Source organism: Leuresthes tenuis, unplaced genomic scaffold, assembly GCF_036924035.1.
Source record: "Leuresthes tenuis unplaced genomic scaffold, fLeuTen1.0.hap1 SCAF_19, whole genome shotgun sequence".
Taxonomy (NCBI): domain Eukaryota; kingdom Metazoa; phylum Chordata; class Actinopteri; order Atheriniformes; family Atherinopsidae; genus Leuresthes; species Leuresthes tenuis.
In genome coordinates, this window is record NW_027325373.1 from 2,155,239 (window position 1) to 2,170,731 (window position 15,493).

Sequence of the window (15,493 nt, forward strand, 5' to 3'; positions counted from 1 at the left end):
AAAACAGCCTGTGCCTCAGAAATTTCACAGCAGTTCAAGGAAACATTAGATACACTTAATTTCAGGGTAAAAGTCACTAAATGGAGCTCTATGAAATAAAAATGTGCTTTTCTGTGGCCCTTGGGTCCTTCCTGAAGAGCTTTGCACAATGCTGCTTAAAAAGAAAACGCAGCATATTCCTTGAAGTGTTGAACCATAACTCTGCTGTTTTATTACTGGGATAAAATCAGCCAAACATCCTCAACAAGGGATGAAATTCTGAGCCTTTCTTCATCCTCTCTCCTCCTGTCTGGTCTCTCAGACCTGCAGACATCCACACACCAGGGGGCCTCGCCTCTCCTCGGTCATCCCCGCACAGCGAGGACACCTTCGTACCTGCAGGGCCTGCTCAAGGTGAGATGAAACACAAGTTTTACCTTCTCATTGTGCCAGAAGATTTTCTCCTAACTGGATTCCCATTGAGCTGTCTCTCAGAGCATCTATTTGCTCTGATTTCAGACCTCTCTCGCACTCCCGTCACTCGCAGGGAGCGACAGAGGAACAGCGAGCGCCAGCGAGCCCACAGCACCTCCACCCTGGCCGCCTCTGTGGGCCTACCCTGCCCCTTTTCTCCCCCACAGACCCAGGATGGAGGCTCCGCTGAGTGGAAAGCTAATGAGAGACTGAGCCAGGCCAACCTGGACGCCATCATGTTCCCAGAAATCCCGCAAACCAGCACAAATGATGATGTTCGCACCGGCGGCAGCAGAGAAACTCTGACGGACAGACAGACCAGACACAGTTTGAGTGACGGCAGCGTGTTAGAAGAAAGGCCGAAGGAAGCGTGCAGAGAAGAAGCCTTCAGTTTGGAGATGAGCAGAAGACCATCTGCAGATGTTTCACCTGTTCCAGCAGCACACGGCCAGCTTTCCTCCAGTGGGAGCTCCACATCCGTCCATCAGCACCTGTCCTCTCTGAGGATCTCTGAGTCCAGCCAGCAGCCATCAGAGCCTCCTGCAGGCGTTCAGCCAGAGGACTTTGACGAGGTCTTCCTCCAAAATCCTGACCCTCCTCCCCCACCTTCCCCCCCAACATCACCTGTGAAAGAGCCAAACGCCATGGAGGACTTCCCTCCTCCCCCGCCTCCCGTTGAGTTGTCCCAGGCAGCTGAACAGAGGTCAGGTGGAAGCTTGTCCTCCAACAAATTGAATTATCATCACTATGAACTTCTTTATCTTGATTTCTCTGCTCTCTCCCATCTGTAGTCTGAGTTCAGATTTAATTAACAACAACTGCACCCCCGCCGTGAAGCCCTCACTCCGGTCCTCTCCTGCCCCAAAGCCACAGCCGTCCACTCCCACCTCAGCGGAGCTCAGTTTTGAGTACCAGCCGCTGCCCAAGAGGCAGAAGACGCCTGAGGAGCTGAGGGTGGAAGCACTGGCCCGCCGGCTGGTGAGTATCTCAGTCCAGATGATCCTCGCCCCCCTGCTTCTGACTGTCCACCTTAGCCTCTTTATTCCCTTTGATGCAGCTTTTTACATCGGTGTCTTGCTTTCTTGCCCTTTTCTTGGTATCCAGGTGCTACAGGACCCCTCTCTGGCGCCCCTCCTGGACACTTGGGGGGGTAAATCCACCGTAGACCTAATGGAGGAGATCTTTCCAAACAGCAGACAGACATGGCAGCACAGAGCCAGCGCTGATGACAGGTAATTTATACTGCCAAGAAGCCTCAAGCACAGCTTCAGTGACACCTCCACTCTAATGAGACTCTGATCTGTAGAATCTTTCCGGCATATTTCCCCCTTCAAACAGTCTGAGCTGGGAGTCAAAGTTAAATAACCTCCTGGTTTAACTCGATTCCAGATTCATTTGTCAACTCAAATTCTGTGTAAAATGTAAATAAAGCCTCTCATCAACCAGTGTTTTATCCACAGTGGAACTGAGACATTTTACCATTTCAAGGAAAGCATTCGCTGGTCTTGAATTTGAACTTCATCCTTTGTTCTTTTGACGACAGTCCGTGAATGTCTGGGACTGAGAAAATCAGTTGCTGGACCTTTGGGGGAGGAAAGTTGTCCCATTGCTGTCTGATTCAGTCTGTCCTGGTTCTTCAGTCTTTGGATGCTTTCTCTTACCGGAGGCTCACACCAAAAGCCGCTCACGACGCTCACAACCCGCCGCTTGTTCTTCTTCTGCCGCCGGAAGCGGCCAAAGGGGCGGGGCTTATATGTATAGCAACTAGCATATATATATATATAATAATCCATCCATACATCGGTTCCCTCTTTCACCATGGATCGTACTCTGGGCCTTCTTTGTGTTTCTTTGTGTTTGCGCTCTGGCGTTTTCCGCTTTTTTCCACCTTTTTTTAGCCTTTTTTCCACCTTTTTCCGCCTTTTTTCCACCTTTTTCCGCCTTCGGAATCCAGATCGGCCCTAATTGGCTGTCGTCGCGTAGCGTCACTGCTCATTTGCATAAAGTTGAGCCTTTCTCAACTCTTGAAGCTCATGAAGCTCACAACGCCGGCCGCTCACGGCGCTTTTGGTGTGAGCCCCCGGTTAGACTTTACAGCGTCCCAACTGTTATTTAAAACTGTCTTTGTAACATAAAGTTTGGTTTTAAGCAAAGCAAACATGCTCTGACTATCGGAGGAATGATCAGCTGTGGAGGAAGATCAGAGCGAGCCCTTTAAAGTGTAACAGAAGGATAAAGACCTTCATGATGAGTGTGTTTATTTAGCCGAAGACCAAAAGTGCAGAGAGCGAGTTTTACGGAGCTGAGGCATGAGATAGAGGAGCTCCGGGGGTAGAATGGCCTTCCTGGAAGCCAACATCTATCATTTTAGCTTTATTTGCTGACAGCCCCCTTCTCTTATCTGCTGCTGACAAGGCGGAGGAGGCGATTCATGAGCCTCTGCTGTCTTGTGCACGTGGTGCACGTGAAGTCAGTGACATCTTGAATGTGTGATGAAGTACGCGATGTTCACAGAAAGAATGTTCCCTGGTGCAACGCAGGCAAACAGCAGTCAGTCTGGAGTTTTCCTGTGATAAACGATTAGAGCGGGGTCAGAGGAAGGCTTCTGTGGCTTTGTCTGCAGCTTCTGGAGTCAGGCGAGGTCGACTGGCTCCGAGGCGAACCTGAGGCCAAACAGTCCATCTGAATATGTTTGGAAAGATGAATCTAAAGAGCTGTGAACCACATTTAGTGAGTAAAGCATCACAAACAGATTTTATAAACCTTAAATCGTATAGCAGCAGTTTATTGATGCTGAATATGGGTGAAATACGGGTGACAAAGCTTCCATTCATCCAGGTGCTTCCATGCATGCGGGGTGTTGGCCAGCATCAGGGTTCAGTATTCTGACGAGGAGACGTGGCTCGTTTTTAAAAGCTCAATCTGGAAGTTGTGTGGAAACGGCGGCAGCTAAATAAATAGAATTAAGAATGCTTAAATCTTCCAATCTGCTGCATAAACATGCAGGCGATAAGCGGCCTGTTTGTAGGTATAAGGTGACTTAAAAGGTCCTTCCTTTACCTAAACATCTGCAGGTGCCAGGTGTGCATCAGGCACCAGGTTGAACTCTTTCACTCTTAACTTTCACACAGTGGCAGCTGGGAAAGGCTCCGGTTTCCTCACAGCCCTGAGTAGAATAAAGCAGGTATGAATCATGGTTTGACTGATAAACACTGCGCCACTCAGCCAGAGATCCACTGATTGAGTCGAAGGGAATTCCCTAAATTCAGTAGATGTGCAAAACTCTGCTGCTGTTTGTTTTCAGCTTCAAAATTTGACCACACTGAAAACCAGGAAGTTGGATAGAAAAGGCTAACAAGCTGTTAGCTTGACAAGCTGTGACTGCTCCCTTAATGCTGTTCCCATTAGGGCTTTCTTCTTTTCTCCTCTTTTTTTATACAGTACAACTTACCGGACTGATCCAAACATTTCTTCCAGTTTGTGGACTAATCCAAGTTGGTTCAAAATTAAAGAGGAACTCCGGTGTTTTTAAACCTTATTTCTGGCATGAAATACATTCATCTACTCACTGAGAACAGTTTGGTGAAAGTCGGCGTCCTTCAGAAGATATTTAGATAACTGGAGATCCATATAACGGAGTGAACGGGGCTTAGAGGATGCAGCCTCTAAATAAGGCATTATCTGTCTTTATTTCACCAATACTTTAAGAAGAATGAATGAATGAACGTGTGCTATAGCTCTGTTAGCTCATAGCTCTGTTAGCTCAGAGCTGCTGTGTTGTTGTTATTGGAGGCTATCGGGGGCTTATAGAGGGCTTTCTACACACTCTGGGATGATGTCATCGACGCCCCCCTGCAGCACAGCTCATTCACTCCGGTAAGAACGTCCATCTTACTCAAAGTCGTCGTTCACATTGTCAAAATCTGATAAATATCCTGCCATGTTGCACAAAACTATCAGCAGCAAACTCTGTGTGAAGTTAGCCGACTGTCACAGAGCACGGAGTGAATAAGCTGTGCTGCAGGGGGGCGTGTGGATGAAGTGGTCCCAGTAGAGTGCCTGTGTAGAAATCCCTCCGTTAGCTCTCCTATAGCTGCAAGTAGCCACATAACAGCAGCTATGAGCTAACAGAGCTATAGCACACGTTCATTCATTCATTCTTCTTAAACCAAACTGTTCTCGGTGAGCAGATGAACGTATTTCATGCCAGAAATAAGGTTTAAAAATACCGGAGTTCCCCTTTAAGAATTCTTCATGATTCTTAATCCAGTACAACAGAAAGTTTAAAACCGTCTCATAAAAGCTGTTTAAACAGAAGTATTTTGTCTTTGGTTTCCACATTGTAAGGACAGGGTTTCCCATCCTTACCTGGCCTTTATTGGCCTCTTTCTGCTCATGTCAGCCCCATCTCTGGCTGTCATTGAAGGGCCATCTTTAAACTGATTATTCAGCGGCTCCTCTCCACTTAAAGATAGCCCGAAGGCACATACTGTTGTAGAAAATGAACAGACACTGCTGTAGGATTTCCATTTGACTGCGTCAGGGGCTAAAGTTACATTCCCATTGTTTGTGAGCACTCTGCAGTGAATTCTTCTGCAGTCACGGAAACAGTCATCACTGAGTACAGCACCATAATTATTCGGATAAAGAGGCTTAAGTGATGAGGTAACAGAGGTGGAAATGTGAGTTTTGGTTGGCAGAGTGTCACAGTTTGGTTCTGGCGGCATCATCGGGCAGGACAGGAGAGACCAGACTAACCTGATCAGCGTTTCTCAACCAGAGGACGGACAGAGAGTCTGACTGCAGTGATTTTTTTATATTAAACCTCTTTACAGTCAGAACTATTTGATGTGTATCTGTGGAAAATGTTCACAGATGTATTTAACTGCTCATCTGACAGATTAAGGCTACAGGCTACTGTTCCCTTTAGAGATCATTATATATTTAGTGTGTGAAATAGCATTTAGAAAGAGCTCTCAGCCTCCTGCTTGAATATACTGACATCTAGTGGCCATCTGGTGTAACTGAGTGTATCGTCCTGGAGCCTTGATGGGATTCTCTTCACCTGCAGAGTTTTAAAGCATCTCCTTCTTAAAGAGATTTGTCTTGTCTTAATTGGACAGTAGTTTTTAAACCATAAAACAGCACAAATTACATGTAAACGCACTGGAATTAGATGAATGACAGACTGGTGGCGCCTACGCAGCCTATTTAGTATGCAGCTGTTGTTTTTCTCCTTATTTGTCAAACGTATTGATGAGATGAAGAAGGCATTCGAATAACTCGGTTGTTGTTCCCTCCCAAGGATCCAAGATGGCGTCAGCGATGCTGCTCAGAGCGCGATGACAGATCAAGGGAACGAGACTGACCTGGATGAGCAAGAGAGGGACGTAAACATCAGGAAGGTAGCTCAATAACTTATCCTTGTACTGGAATTGTTGTTTTTCTACCAATAATTTACTCAAGGTACTTTGGGGATACAGTTAATTTCAGTTGTAATCTAATTATTTGTAATTCAGGTATAATCCAGTTAAATCAAACTAATTCATATCCAAATGAGTCCAAATCCTGTTATGCCCTTTCATAGAATCATGCCCAGTTAGGGAAAGGATCTGCTCTATGATTCAGAAAAAAACAGGAAGAAACCTCTGGCAGAAAAAGCACATCTGCCTCGACCAGCTGAGGGTTTAGAGGACAGAAACGAGGCGTCAACAAGCACCGTAACACCAGGCCAGAGAAGTTAATGGCTGCTTTAGCTCACCTGAGCCATCAAGGACTATAAACTTTGCAAGAAGGAGGGTTTTAAACCTTAAAGGTAGAGAGGGTGTCTGCTTCCTGAAGCCAAACTGGCAGCTGGTTCCACAGAGAGAGGCCTGATAACTGAAGGCTCTGCCTCCCGTTCTGCTTTTAGGGGCCTGATAACTGAAGGCTCTGCCTCCCATTCTGCTTTTAGGGGCCTGATAACTGAAGGCTCTGCCTCCCATTCTGCTTTTAGGGGCCTGATAACTGAAGGCTCTGCCTCCCATTCTGCTTTTAGGGGCCTGATAACTGAAGGCTCTGCCTCCCATTCTGCTTTTAGGGGCCTGATAACTGAAGGCTCTGCCTCCCATTCTGCTTTTAGGGGCCTGATAACTGAAGGCTCTGCCTCCCATTCTGCTTTTAGGGGCCTGATAACTGAAGGCTCTGCCTCCCATTCTGCTTTTAGGGGCCTGATAACTGAAGGCTCTGCCTCCCGTTCTGCTTTTAGGGGCCTGATAACTGAAGGCTCTGCCTCCCATTCTGCTTTTAGGGGCCTGATAACTGAAGGCTCTGCCTCCCATTCTGCTTTTAGAAACTCTGGGAACCACAAGGAAACCTGCAGCCTGAGAGCAAAGTGCTCTGTTGGGGAAATATCCAACTGTGAGATCTTTAAGATGTGATGGAGCTCGGTCATTAAGAGCTTTATATGTGAGGAGAAGAACCTTAGATTCTACTCTGAATTTAACAGGGAGCCAATGAAGAGAAGCTAAAACTGGAGAAACATGATCTCTGCTGTTAGATCTCATTAGAACTCTGGCTGCAGGGTTTTGGATCAGCTGGGGGCTTTTCAGAGAATCTGTGGGACAGCCCAATAATAAAGAATTACAGGAGTAACAAATGCATGAAGCAGTTTCTCTGCATCACCCTGAGACAGGATGCTCCTGATTTTAATGATATTACGAAGGTGAAAGAAGGCAGAAACCTGTTTTATATGAGAGTCAGAGGACAGATCCTGTCAGAAATAACAGAAAGGTTCTTCACTGTAGGATCAGAAGCCGATGTGATGTCATCCTGAGTTGCTGTATAGTGAGACAGTGTTTCCCTGAAGCGCTCAGGCCCAACTTCAGCTTTGTCTGAGTCCTCCATGCTTGTTTAATCCTGCTTCATGGATGAGTACAGCTGAGTATCATCAGCATAGCAACAGAAACAATAATCGAATGAAAGCATGTGCAAAGTAGAAGAATCGGTCCTTGTTGAACTCCATGGCTGACTCTGGTGTGTGAGGAAGATTAATTTCCATAAACGAACTGGAATCTATCAGATGAATATGAGTTAAAACCGCCTGATCCAGGAGGTCTTTTATTTCCAAAACGTTAAAGCCTCTGTGACAGACTGCATCAAAGCTTTCTGGGTCATGTTTCTCCTCCTGTCCACCAGGTGGCGCTGTGTGGGGCTCTGAGGAGCAGCGTGGCGGCTCTGCAGCGGGAGAAGACGGCGCTGTGCGAGGAGCAGAGGCGGCACCAGGCTCTGGGGGCCAGCATAGAGACGCTGGTGCAGGAGCGCCTCAAAGCCAACGAGAGGGACAAGTACAGCATGTTCATTGGTACCTCAGCCGACTTCCACTCATCACTCAGCGGCGCTCCTGCTGTGGCTCACGGGTTCGGTAACCAGGCTGTGGTTGTTGTTTGCAGGTGATCTGGAGAAGATTGTGAACCTGCTGCTGTCTCTGTGCAGCCGGCTGTCGAGGATTGACAGATCTCTGCTTGCTCTGCAGAGAGAGGAGCTGATGTCAGAGGATGCAGCAGAGGAGAGGGTGAGGCGTCTCCACACCTGCCAGACTGTAAAAGAACCAAAAAACACAGCAGTTTTTAGCTTGAGCGCCATCACCACACCTGCCAGACTGTAAAAGAACCAAAAAACACAGCAGTTTTTAGCTGGAGCGCCATCACCACACCTGCCAGACTGTAAAATAACCAAAAAACACAGCAGTTTTTAGCTGGAGCGCCATCACCACACCTGCCAGACTGTAAAATAACAAAAACACAGCAGTTTTTAGCTGGAGCGCCATCACCACACCTGCCAGACTGTAAAAGAACAAAAACACATCAGTTTTTAGCTGGAGCGCCATCACCACACCTGCCAGACTGTAAAAGAACCAAAAACACAGCAGTTTTTAGCTGGAGCGCCATCACCACACCTGCCAGACTGTAAAAGAACCAAAAAAACAGCAGTTTTTAGCTGGAGCGCCATCACCACACCTGCCAGACTGTAAAATAACCAAAAAAAACACAGCAGTTTTTAGCTGGAGCGCCATCACCACACCTGCCAGACTGTAAAATAACAAAAACACAGCAGTTTTTAGCTGGAGCGCCATCACCACACCTGCCAGACTGTAAAAGAACCAAAAAACACATCAGTTTTTAGCTGGAGCGCCATCACCACACCTGCCAGACTGTAAAAGAACAAAAACACAGCAGTTTTTAGCTGGAGCGCCATCACCACACCTGCCAGACTGTAAAAGAACCAAAAAACACAGCAGTTTTTAGCTGGAGCGCCATCACCACACCTGCCAGACTGTAAAAGAACCAAAAACAGATCAGTTTTTAGCTGGAGCGCCATCACCACACCTGCCAGACTGTAAAAGAACAAAAACACAGCAGTTTTAAGCTGGAGCGCCATCACCACACCTGCCAGACTGTAAAAGAACCAAAAAACACATCAGTTTTTAGCTGGAGCGCCATCACCACACCTGCCAGACTGTAAAATAACCAAAAACACATCAGTTTTTAGCTGGAGCGCCATCACCACACCTGCCAGACTGTAAAATAACCAAAAACACATCAGTTTTTAGCTGGAGCGCCATCACCACACCTGCCAGACTGTAAAATAACCAAAAAACACAGCAGCTTTTAGCTGGAGCGCCATCACCACACCTGCCAGACTGTAAAAGAACCAAAAAAACAGCAGTTTTTAGCTGGAGCGCCATCACCACACCTGCCAGACTGTAAAAGAACCAAAAACACAGCAGTTTTTAGCTGGAGTGCCATCACCACACCTGCCAGACTGTAAAATAACCAAAAAAACAGCAGTTTTTAGCTGGAGCGCCATCACCACACCTGCCAGACTGTAAAAGAACCAAAAACACAGCAGTTTTTAGCTGGAGCGCCATCTCCACACCTGCCAGACAGTAAAAGAACCAAAAAACACAGCAGTTTTTAGCTGGAGCGCCATCACCACACCTGCCAGACTGTAAAATAACAAAAACACAGCAGTTTTTAGCTGGAGCGCCATCACCACACCTGCCAGACTGTAAAAGAACCAAAAACACATCAGTTTTTAGCTGGAGCGCCATCACCACACCTGCCAGACTGTAAAAGAACCAAAAAACACAGCAGTTTTTAGCTGGAGCGCCATCACCACACCTGCCAGACTGTAAAAGAACCAAAAACACAGCAGTTTTTAGCTGGAGCGCCATCACCACACCTGCCAGACTGTAAAATAACAAAAACACAGCAGTTTTTAGCTGGAGCGCCATCACCACACCTGCCAGACTGTAAAAGAACAAAAACACAGCAGTTTTTAGCTGGAGCGCCATCACCACACCTGCCAGACTGTAAAATAACAAAAACACAGCAGTTTTTAGCTGGAGCGCCATCACCACACCTGCCAGACTGTAAAAGAACCAAAAAACACAGCAGTTTTTAGCTGGAGCGCCATCACCACACCTGCCAGACTGTAAAATAACAAAAACACAGCAGTTTTTAGCTGGAGCGCCATCACCACACCTGCCAGACTATAAAATAACAAAAACACAGCAGTTTTTAGCTGGAGCGCCATCACCACACCTGCCAGACTGTAAAATAACAAAAACACAGCAGTTTTTAGCTGGAGCGCCATCACCACACCTGCCAGACTGTAAAATAACCAAAAAACACAGCAGTTTTTAGCTGGAGCGCCATCACCACACCTGCCAGACTGTAAAAGAACCAAAAACACAGCAGTTTTTAGCTGGAGCGCCATCACCACACCTGCCAGACTGTAAAATAACAAAAACACAGCAGTTTTTAGCTGGAGCGCCATCACCACACCTGCCAGACTATAAAATAACAAAAACACAGCAGTTTTTAGCTGGAGCGCCATCACCACACCTGCCAGACTGTAAAATAACAAAAACACAGCAGTTTTTAGCTGGAGCGCCATCACCACACCTGCCAGACTGTAAAAGAACAAAAACACAGCAGTTTTTAGCTGGAGCGCCATCACCACACCTGCCAGACTGTAAAATAACAAAAACACAGCAGTTTTTAGCTGGAGCGCCATCACCACACCTGCCAGACTGTAAAATAACAAAAACACAGCAGTTTTTAGCTGGAGCGCCATCACCACACCTGCCAGACTGTAAAAGAACAAAAACACAGCAGTTTTTAGCTGGAGCGCCATCACCACACCTGCCAGACTGTAAAATAACAAAAACACAGCAGTTTTTAGCTGGAGCGCCATCACCACACCTGCCAGACTGTAAAAGAACCAAAAAACACAGCAGTTTTTAGCTGGAGCGCCATCACCACACCTGCCAGACTGTAAAATAACAAAAACACAGCAGTTTTTAGCTGGAGCGCCATCACCACACCTGCCAGACTATAAAATAACAAAAACACAGCAGTTTTTAGCTGGAGCGCCATCACCACACCTGCCAGACTGTAAAAGAACCAAAAAACACAGCAGTTTTTAGCTGGAGCGCCATCACCACACCTGCCAGACTGTAAAAGAACCAAAAACACAGCAGTTTTTAGCTGGAGCGCCATCACCACACCTGCCAGACTGTAAAATAACAAAAACACAGCAGTTTTTAGCTGGAGCGCCATCACCACACCTGCCAGACTGTAAAAGAACAAAAACACAGCAGTTTTTAGCTGGAGCGCCATCACCACACCTGCCAGACTGTAAAATAACAAAAACACAGCAGTTTTTAGCTGGAGCGCCATCACCACACCTGCCAGACTGTAAAAGAACCAAAAAACACAGCAGTTTTTAGCTGGAGCGCCATCACCACACCTGCCAGACTGTAAAATAACAAAAACACAGCAGTTTTTAGCTGGAGCGCCATCACCACACCTGCCAGACTATAAAATAACAAAAACACAGCAGTTTTTAGCTGGAGCGCCATCACCACACCTGCCAGACTGTAAAATAACAAAAACACAGCAGTTTTTAGCTGGAGCGCCATCACCACACCTGCCAGACTGTAAAAGAACCAAAAAACACAGCAGTTTTTAGCTGGAGCGCCATCACCACACCTGCCAGACTGTAAAAGAACCAAAAACACAGCAGTTTTTAGCTGGAGCGCCATCACCACACCTGCCAGACTGTAAAATAACAAAAACACAGCAGTTTTTAGCTGGAGCGCCATCACCACACCTGCCAGACTGTAAAAGAACAAAAACACAGCAGTTTTTAGCTGGAGCGCCATCACCACACCTGCCAGACTGTAAAATAACAAAAACACAGCAGTTTTTAGCTGGAGCGCCATCACCACACCTGCCAGACTGTAAAAGAACCAAAAAACACAGCAGTTTTTAGCTGGAGCGCCATCACCACACCTGCCAGACTGTAAAATAACAAAAACACAGCAGTTTTTAGCTGGAGCGCCATCACCACACCTGCCAGACTATAAAATAACAAAAACACAGCAGTTTTTAGCTGGAGCGCCATCACCACACCTGCCAGACTGTAAAATAACAAAAACACAGCAGTTTTTAGCTGGAGCGCCATCACCACACCTGCCAGACTGTAAAAGAACCAAAAAACACAGCAGTTTTTAGCTGGAGCGCCATCACCACACCTGCCAGACTGTAAAATAACAAAAACACAGCAGTTTTTAGCTGGAGCGCCATCACCACACCTGCCAGACTATAAAATAACAAAAACACAGCAGTTTTTAGCTGGAGCGCCATCACCACACCTGCCAGACTGTAAAAGAACAAAAACACAGCAGTTTTTAGCTGGAGCGCCATCACCACACCTGCCAGACTATAAAATAACAAAAACACAGCAGTTTTTAGCTGGAGCGCCATCACCACACCTGCCAGACTGTAAAAGAACCAAAAAACACAGCAGTTTTTAGTCCTCGTGTTCTCCATCGGCTCAGACTGGGTCAATGTTCAGGCCTCGGGGGCTCATTATTCTCTCTGAATGTTTGGGCTCGCTGTGGGGAACCGTCAGCCTTCTTGCTGATTGTATTTGGGTGATGGATTCAAACCGAAACACACGACACGCCTAAAATGTTTGCACAGTTCTGATGGACTTTTATTTACCCGTTTATCTGGCATCAGAAAAATCTGTAAAAATTTAATGAGCCTTGCAAAAGGTTCCTGGAACTATTTTTTATGATGACGACACCGAAAAAGCCTCAGAAAAATCTGTAAAAATTCAAATGTCACTGATAAAATTTGCAGCGAGTCATTTTATCAGTGACATTTGAATTTTTACAGATTTTTGAGGCTTTTTTTTTTGGTGTCGTCATCAAAAAAATAGTTCCAGGAACCTTTTGGAAAGGCTCATTCGGCCACTTCCACAAACATGTGAGCACACAGGGAAGGAAAGCTCTCAGATCAGTGAGGAGCTGACAAACAGTGACTGTGGTGTGTTTCCGGCTCGGTTCATGCTTCTTTTTGCTTAACATCAGATCTGCAGCGCAGAATAACAGCTACACACTAACACTGTTGTGTAAAAGTACAAAAACAGGCTGTTCTAAGACTAATCCTGCATTAAAACACAGCATCAGCTGCCACTTTGGTCCTCGGTGGCCTTTTCTCACTGATAATAACGATAATCTGAATCACATTTTTCTACTTTTTTAAACTTGACACAAGCAGCAGATGAAAATATGACAGCAAAAAGGAAGAGAAACAAATCATTAAGTTTCATTTAATTTCTCTTGAAAAGCAAATATTTTTGGATGCTTGTTTGCTTTTTCCATCTTCTGTTCCTCACAGCTCTTCCTTTATTTTGTGAGTTGCTCTGAAATTTGATTTAATTTGATTTAATAGATTAGAAATAGTTCTGATTGCTGGTCTGTAAAGGTGCTGCACGCCAGCTTCGGTTTTCCACTTTCTGTCCCAATAATCACATCAAATGTTCACATAAACACAAAGAATAAAGGAAATTTGATATATTATATTCATAATAATAATAATTCAGGTGGTTGATTATTGTTGAATACTTAAAGGAGCTTTATTAGTTGTTGCAGCCGCACCTATAAAGTGAAAAATGCTAACATGCTAATATTCAGCCTGTTAAAAGGCCAGAATTACACCTGCTTTAGGAGGACGGGTCAGGAAGTGGGGGCAGTGTGAGGCTGATGCTGCATGGGATTCAGCCATCACTCGTTGTTTTCTGTCAGGTTATTAATGGTTATTTCTGTTATTAATGCACCTTTTATTGCCCCCCTCAGGTGTCCCTTCATCACAAACGTTCTCTGCTCCTTCGTCAAACCGAAGACGCCCGCGAGCTGAAGGAGAACTTGGAGCGACGGCAGTGTGTGGTTCACGCCATTCTGTCCGGGTACCTCTCTGAGCCACAACTCCACGACTACGGCCGCTTTGTCAGCGCCAAACCCTCCCTCCTGATTCGCCAGCGGCACCTGGATGACCTCATAAGGCAAGGGGAGGAGCAGCTGAAGCGGCTGGAGGAGAGCCTGCCGGCCGAGCTGATGGAGGCGCCCCGGCTCTCCAGCCCCACGCCGTGCTCCTCGCTGCTTCCTCCCGTCAGGTCCACCACTGTGACATCACTGTGACATCACTGTGACATCACTGTGAGGTTCAGGATGGGAAAGAGACGCTTGGCTCCCTAAGAATGCCAGTGAAAGCGCTTTAGATGAAGGACCCGGCCCGACAGGCTCTGCTCGCACTGAAACAACGATGCAGACTTTCCACCTGAAGAAGAAAGTCTTTAAAGTGCTTCTGTTCACACCTGACCTCCGTTCACCTGCCGTCTGATTAGTCTCACTCTGAAAAGTGATTTCCTGGACCGCTAAGTATTCTTCTACAGGACGGTTTGTTCATGTTTTAAAGGACAAATTCAGTCAAATGGGTCATTTTCACACATTGTCTGAGGAGAAAATGCGTTTTTTAAATCTCAAACGCACTGGAATTGTCCTTTAACAAGTCTGATGGTGCTTTTCGGGACCCCCCCCCCCCCTCAGTCTGTATCTCAGCACGGCCAGACAAAGTGAGCAGGAGCATCATCTCCCAAAGAAAGAACTGTCACCACCTCCAGCTTCTCAGAGACTCACACTGCTCCGCTCTCACTTACAGACAACTTTCAGAAATAAATTAACACCAAAATGGAAGGACTTTGTTCTTATTTTGGAGCAAAAGCAGGTAGCACAGGTTCCAGAAGGGGAGCCGCTGTAATCCTCACCAGCACAGCAACACACCTGCTGCCTTGTAGCACTTTGTCACAGTCTGCCTGCTGTTTGCAGTCCACTTTACACTGAATCATGAAAATGTTTCCTTTGATCAAAAAAAAGAGGGAAAAAACTGTCAAATGTGAGCGATCCAAGCAGATTTTCCCCTTTTTGTTCTTTTTACATCTCAAGTGTCTCTTTTTTCTCTGCTTTTTCAGGATTTTTCAGTCGGATTTGATCTAAAAAACAAATGATTGGAAAAAGGAAAAAAAACACCATCTCCAAAGATTTCTAATTTAATTTCGGATGCTGGTACCCCCACAAAAACACAATGTTTCTTTTAATTTAACTTCTTTTCTGTATTTGTCAAATAAAACAACAAAATGAGCAGCTTGTTGACATGTCTTTCGAAGCCCCGCCCTCTTCCAGCCGCCGCCGCAGAGATCAAAGCACGGGTCCGTTCTGCAGCATGATTCCTTATTTAATCCTGAAGTTTTCTTCAATAAAAGCACTTTGTCAGCTCTGCCTGCCATTGTCTCACTCACTCACAGCCATGGTTCCTGAGTCCGGACACCTCCTGCAGGTGAGTTTCCTCCTGGGGGGGAACAGGCTTCACAAAAGGATGTTAGCGGCACTAAAATCCACATTTGACCCATAAACTGCTCCTTTTCCTCTCTTTACACCTTTTTGCTGCTGTAATCTTCTTCTTTTTTGTTGTTGTGAAGAACTTTGACATCAATACAGCTTCTATAAACATGATCCCACCCCCCCACACCCCTGGCAGCATCCCTCCCTCCCCTCTTGGGTCTTGGACCAGTCCACCATCATCGAGTATAAGCCGTTTCCTCCTAACATTATGAGGCGGCAGCCATCTCTGCACCTGGAGTTTTTTGG

At 46.1% G+C, this 15,493-nt stretch overlaps 1 protein-coding gene across 3 annotated transcripts in view; it reads left to right on the plus strand.

Moving 5' to 3' along the window:
* Positions 1-15,045, plus strand: part of shroom3 (shroom family member 3) — a 79,999-nt gene extending 64,954 nt beyond the window's left edge. For 2 of the 3 annotated variants that reach the window (XM_072371398.1, XM_072371397.1), the window contains exons 19-26: positions 302-393; positions 499-1,156; positions 1,245-1,431; positions 1,558-1,685; positions 5,759-5,858; positions 7,630-7,795; positions 7,884-8,005; positions 13,646-15,044. In XM_072371398.1, the coding sequence (XP_072227499.1) occupies positions 302-393; positions 499-1,156; positions 1,245-1,431; positions 1,558-1,685; positions 5,759-5,858; positions 7,630-7,795; positions 7,884-8,005; positions 13,646-13,987 (1,795 nt within the window). In that variant the 3' untranslated portion in view covers positions 13,988-15,044. Of the gene's footprint in view, positions 1-301; positions 394-498; positions 1,157-1,244; positions 1,432-1,557; positions 1,686-5,758; positions 5,859-7,629; positions 7,796-7,883; positions 8,006-13,645 lie in introns of all 3 variants that reach the window. The other variant, XM_072371399.1, reaches the window with a different exon arrangement.
* The last annotated feature ends 448 nt before the right edge of the window (positions 15,046-15,493 follow it).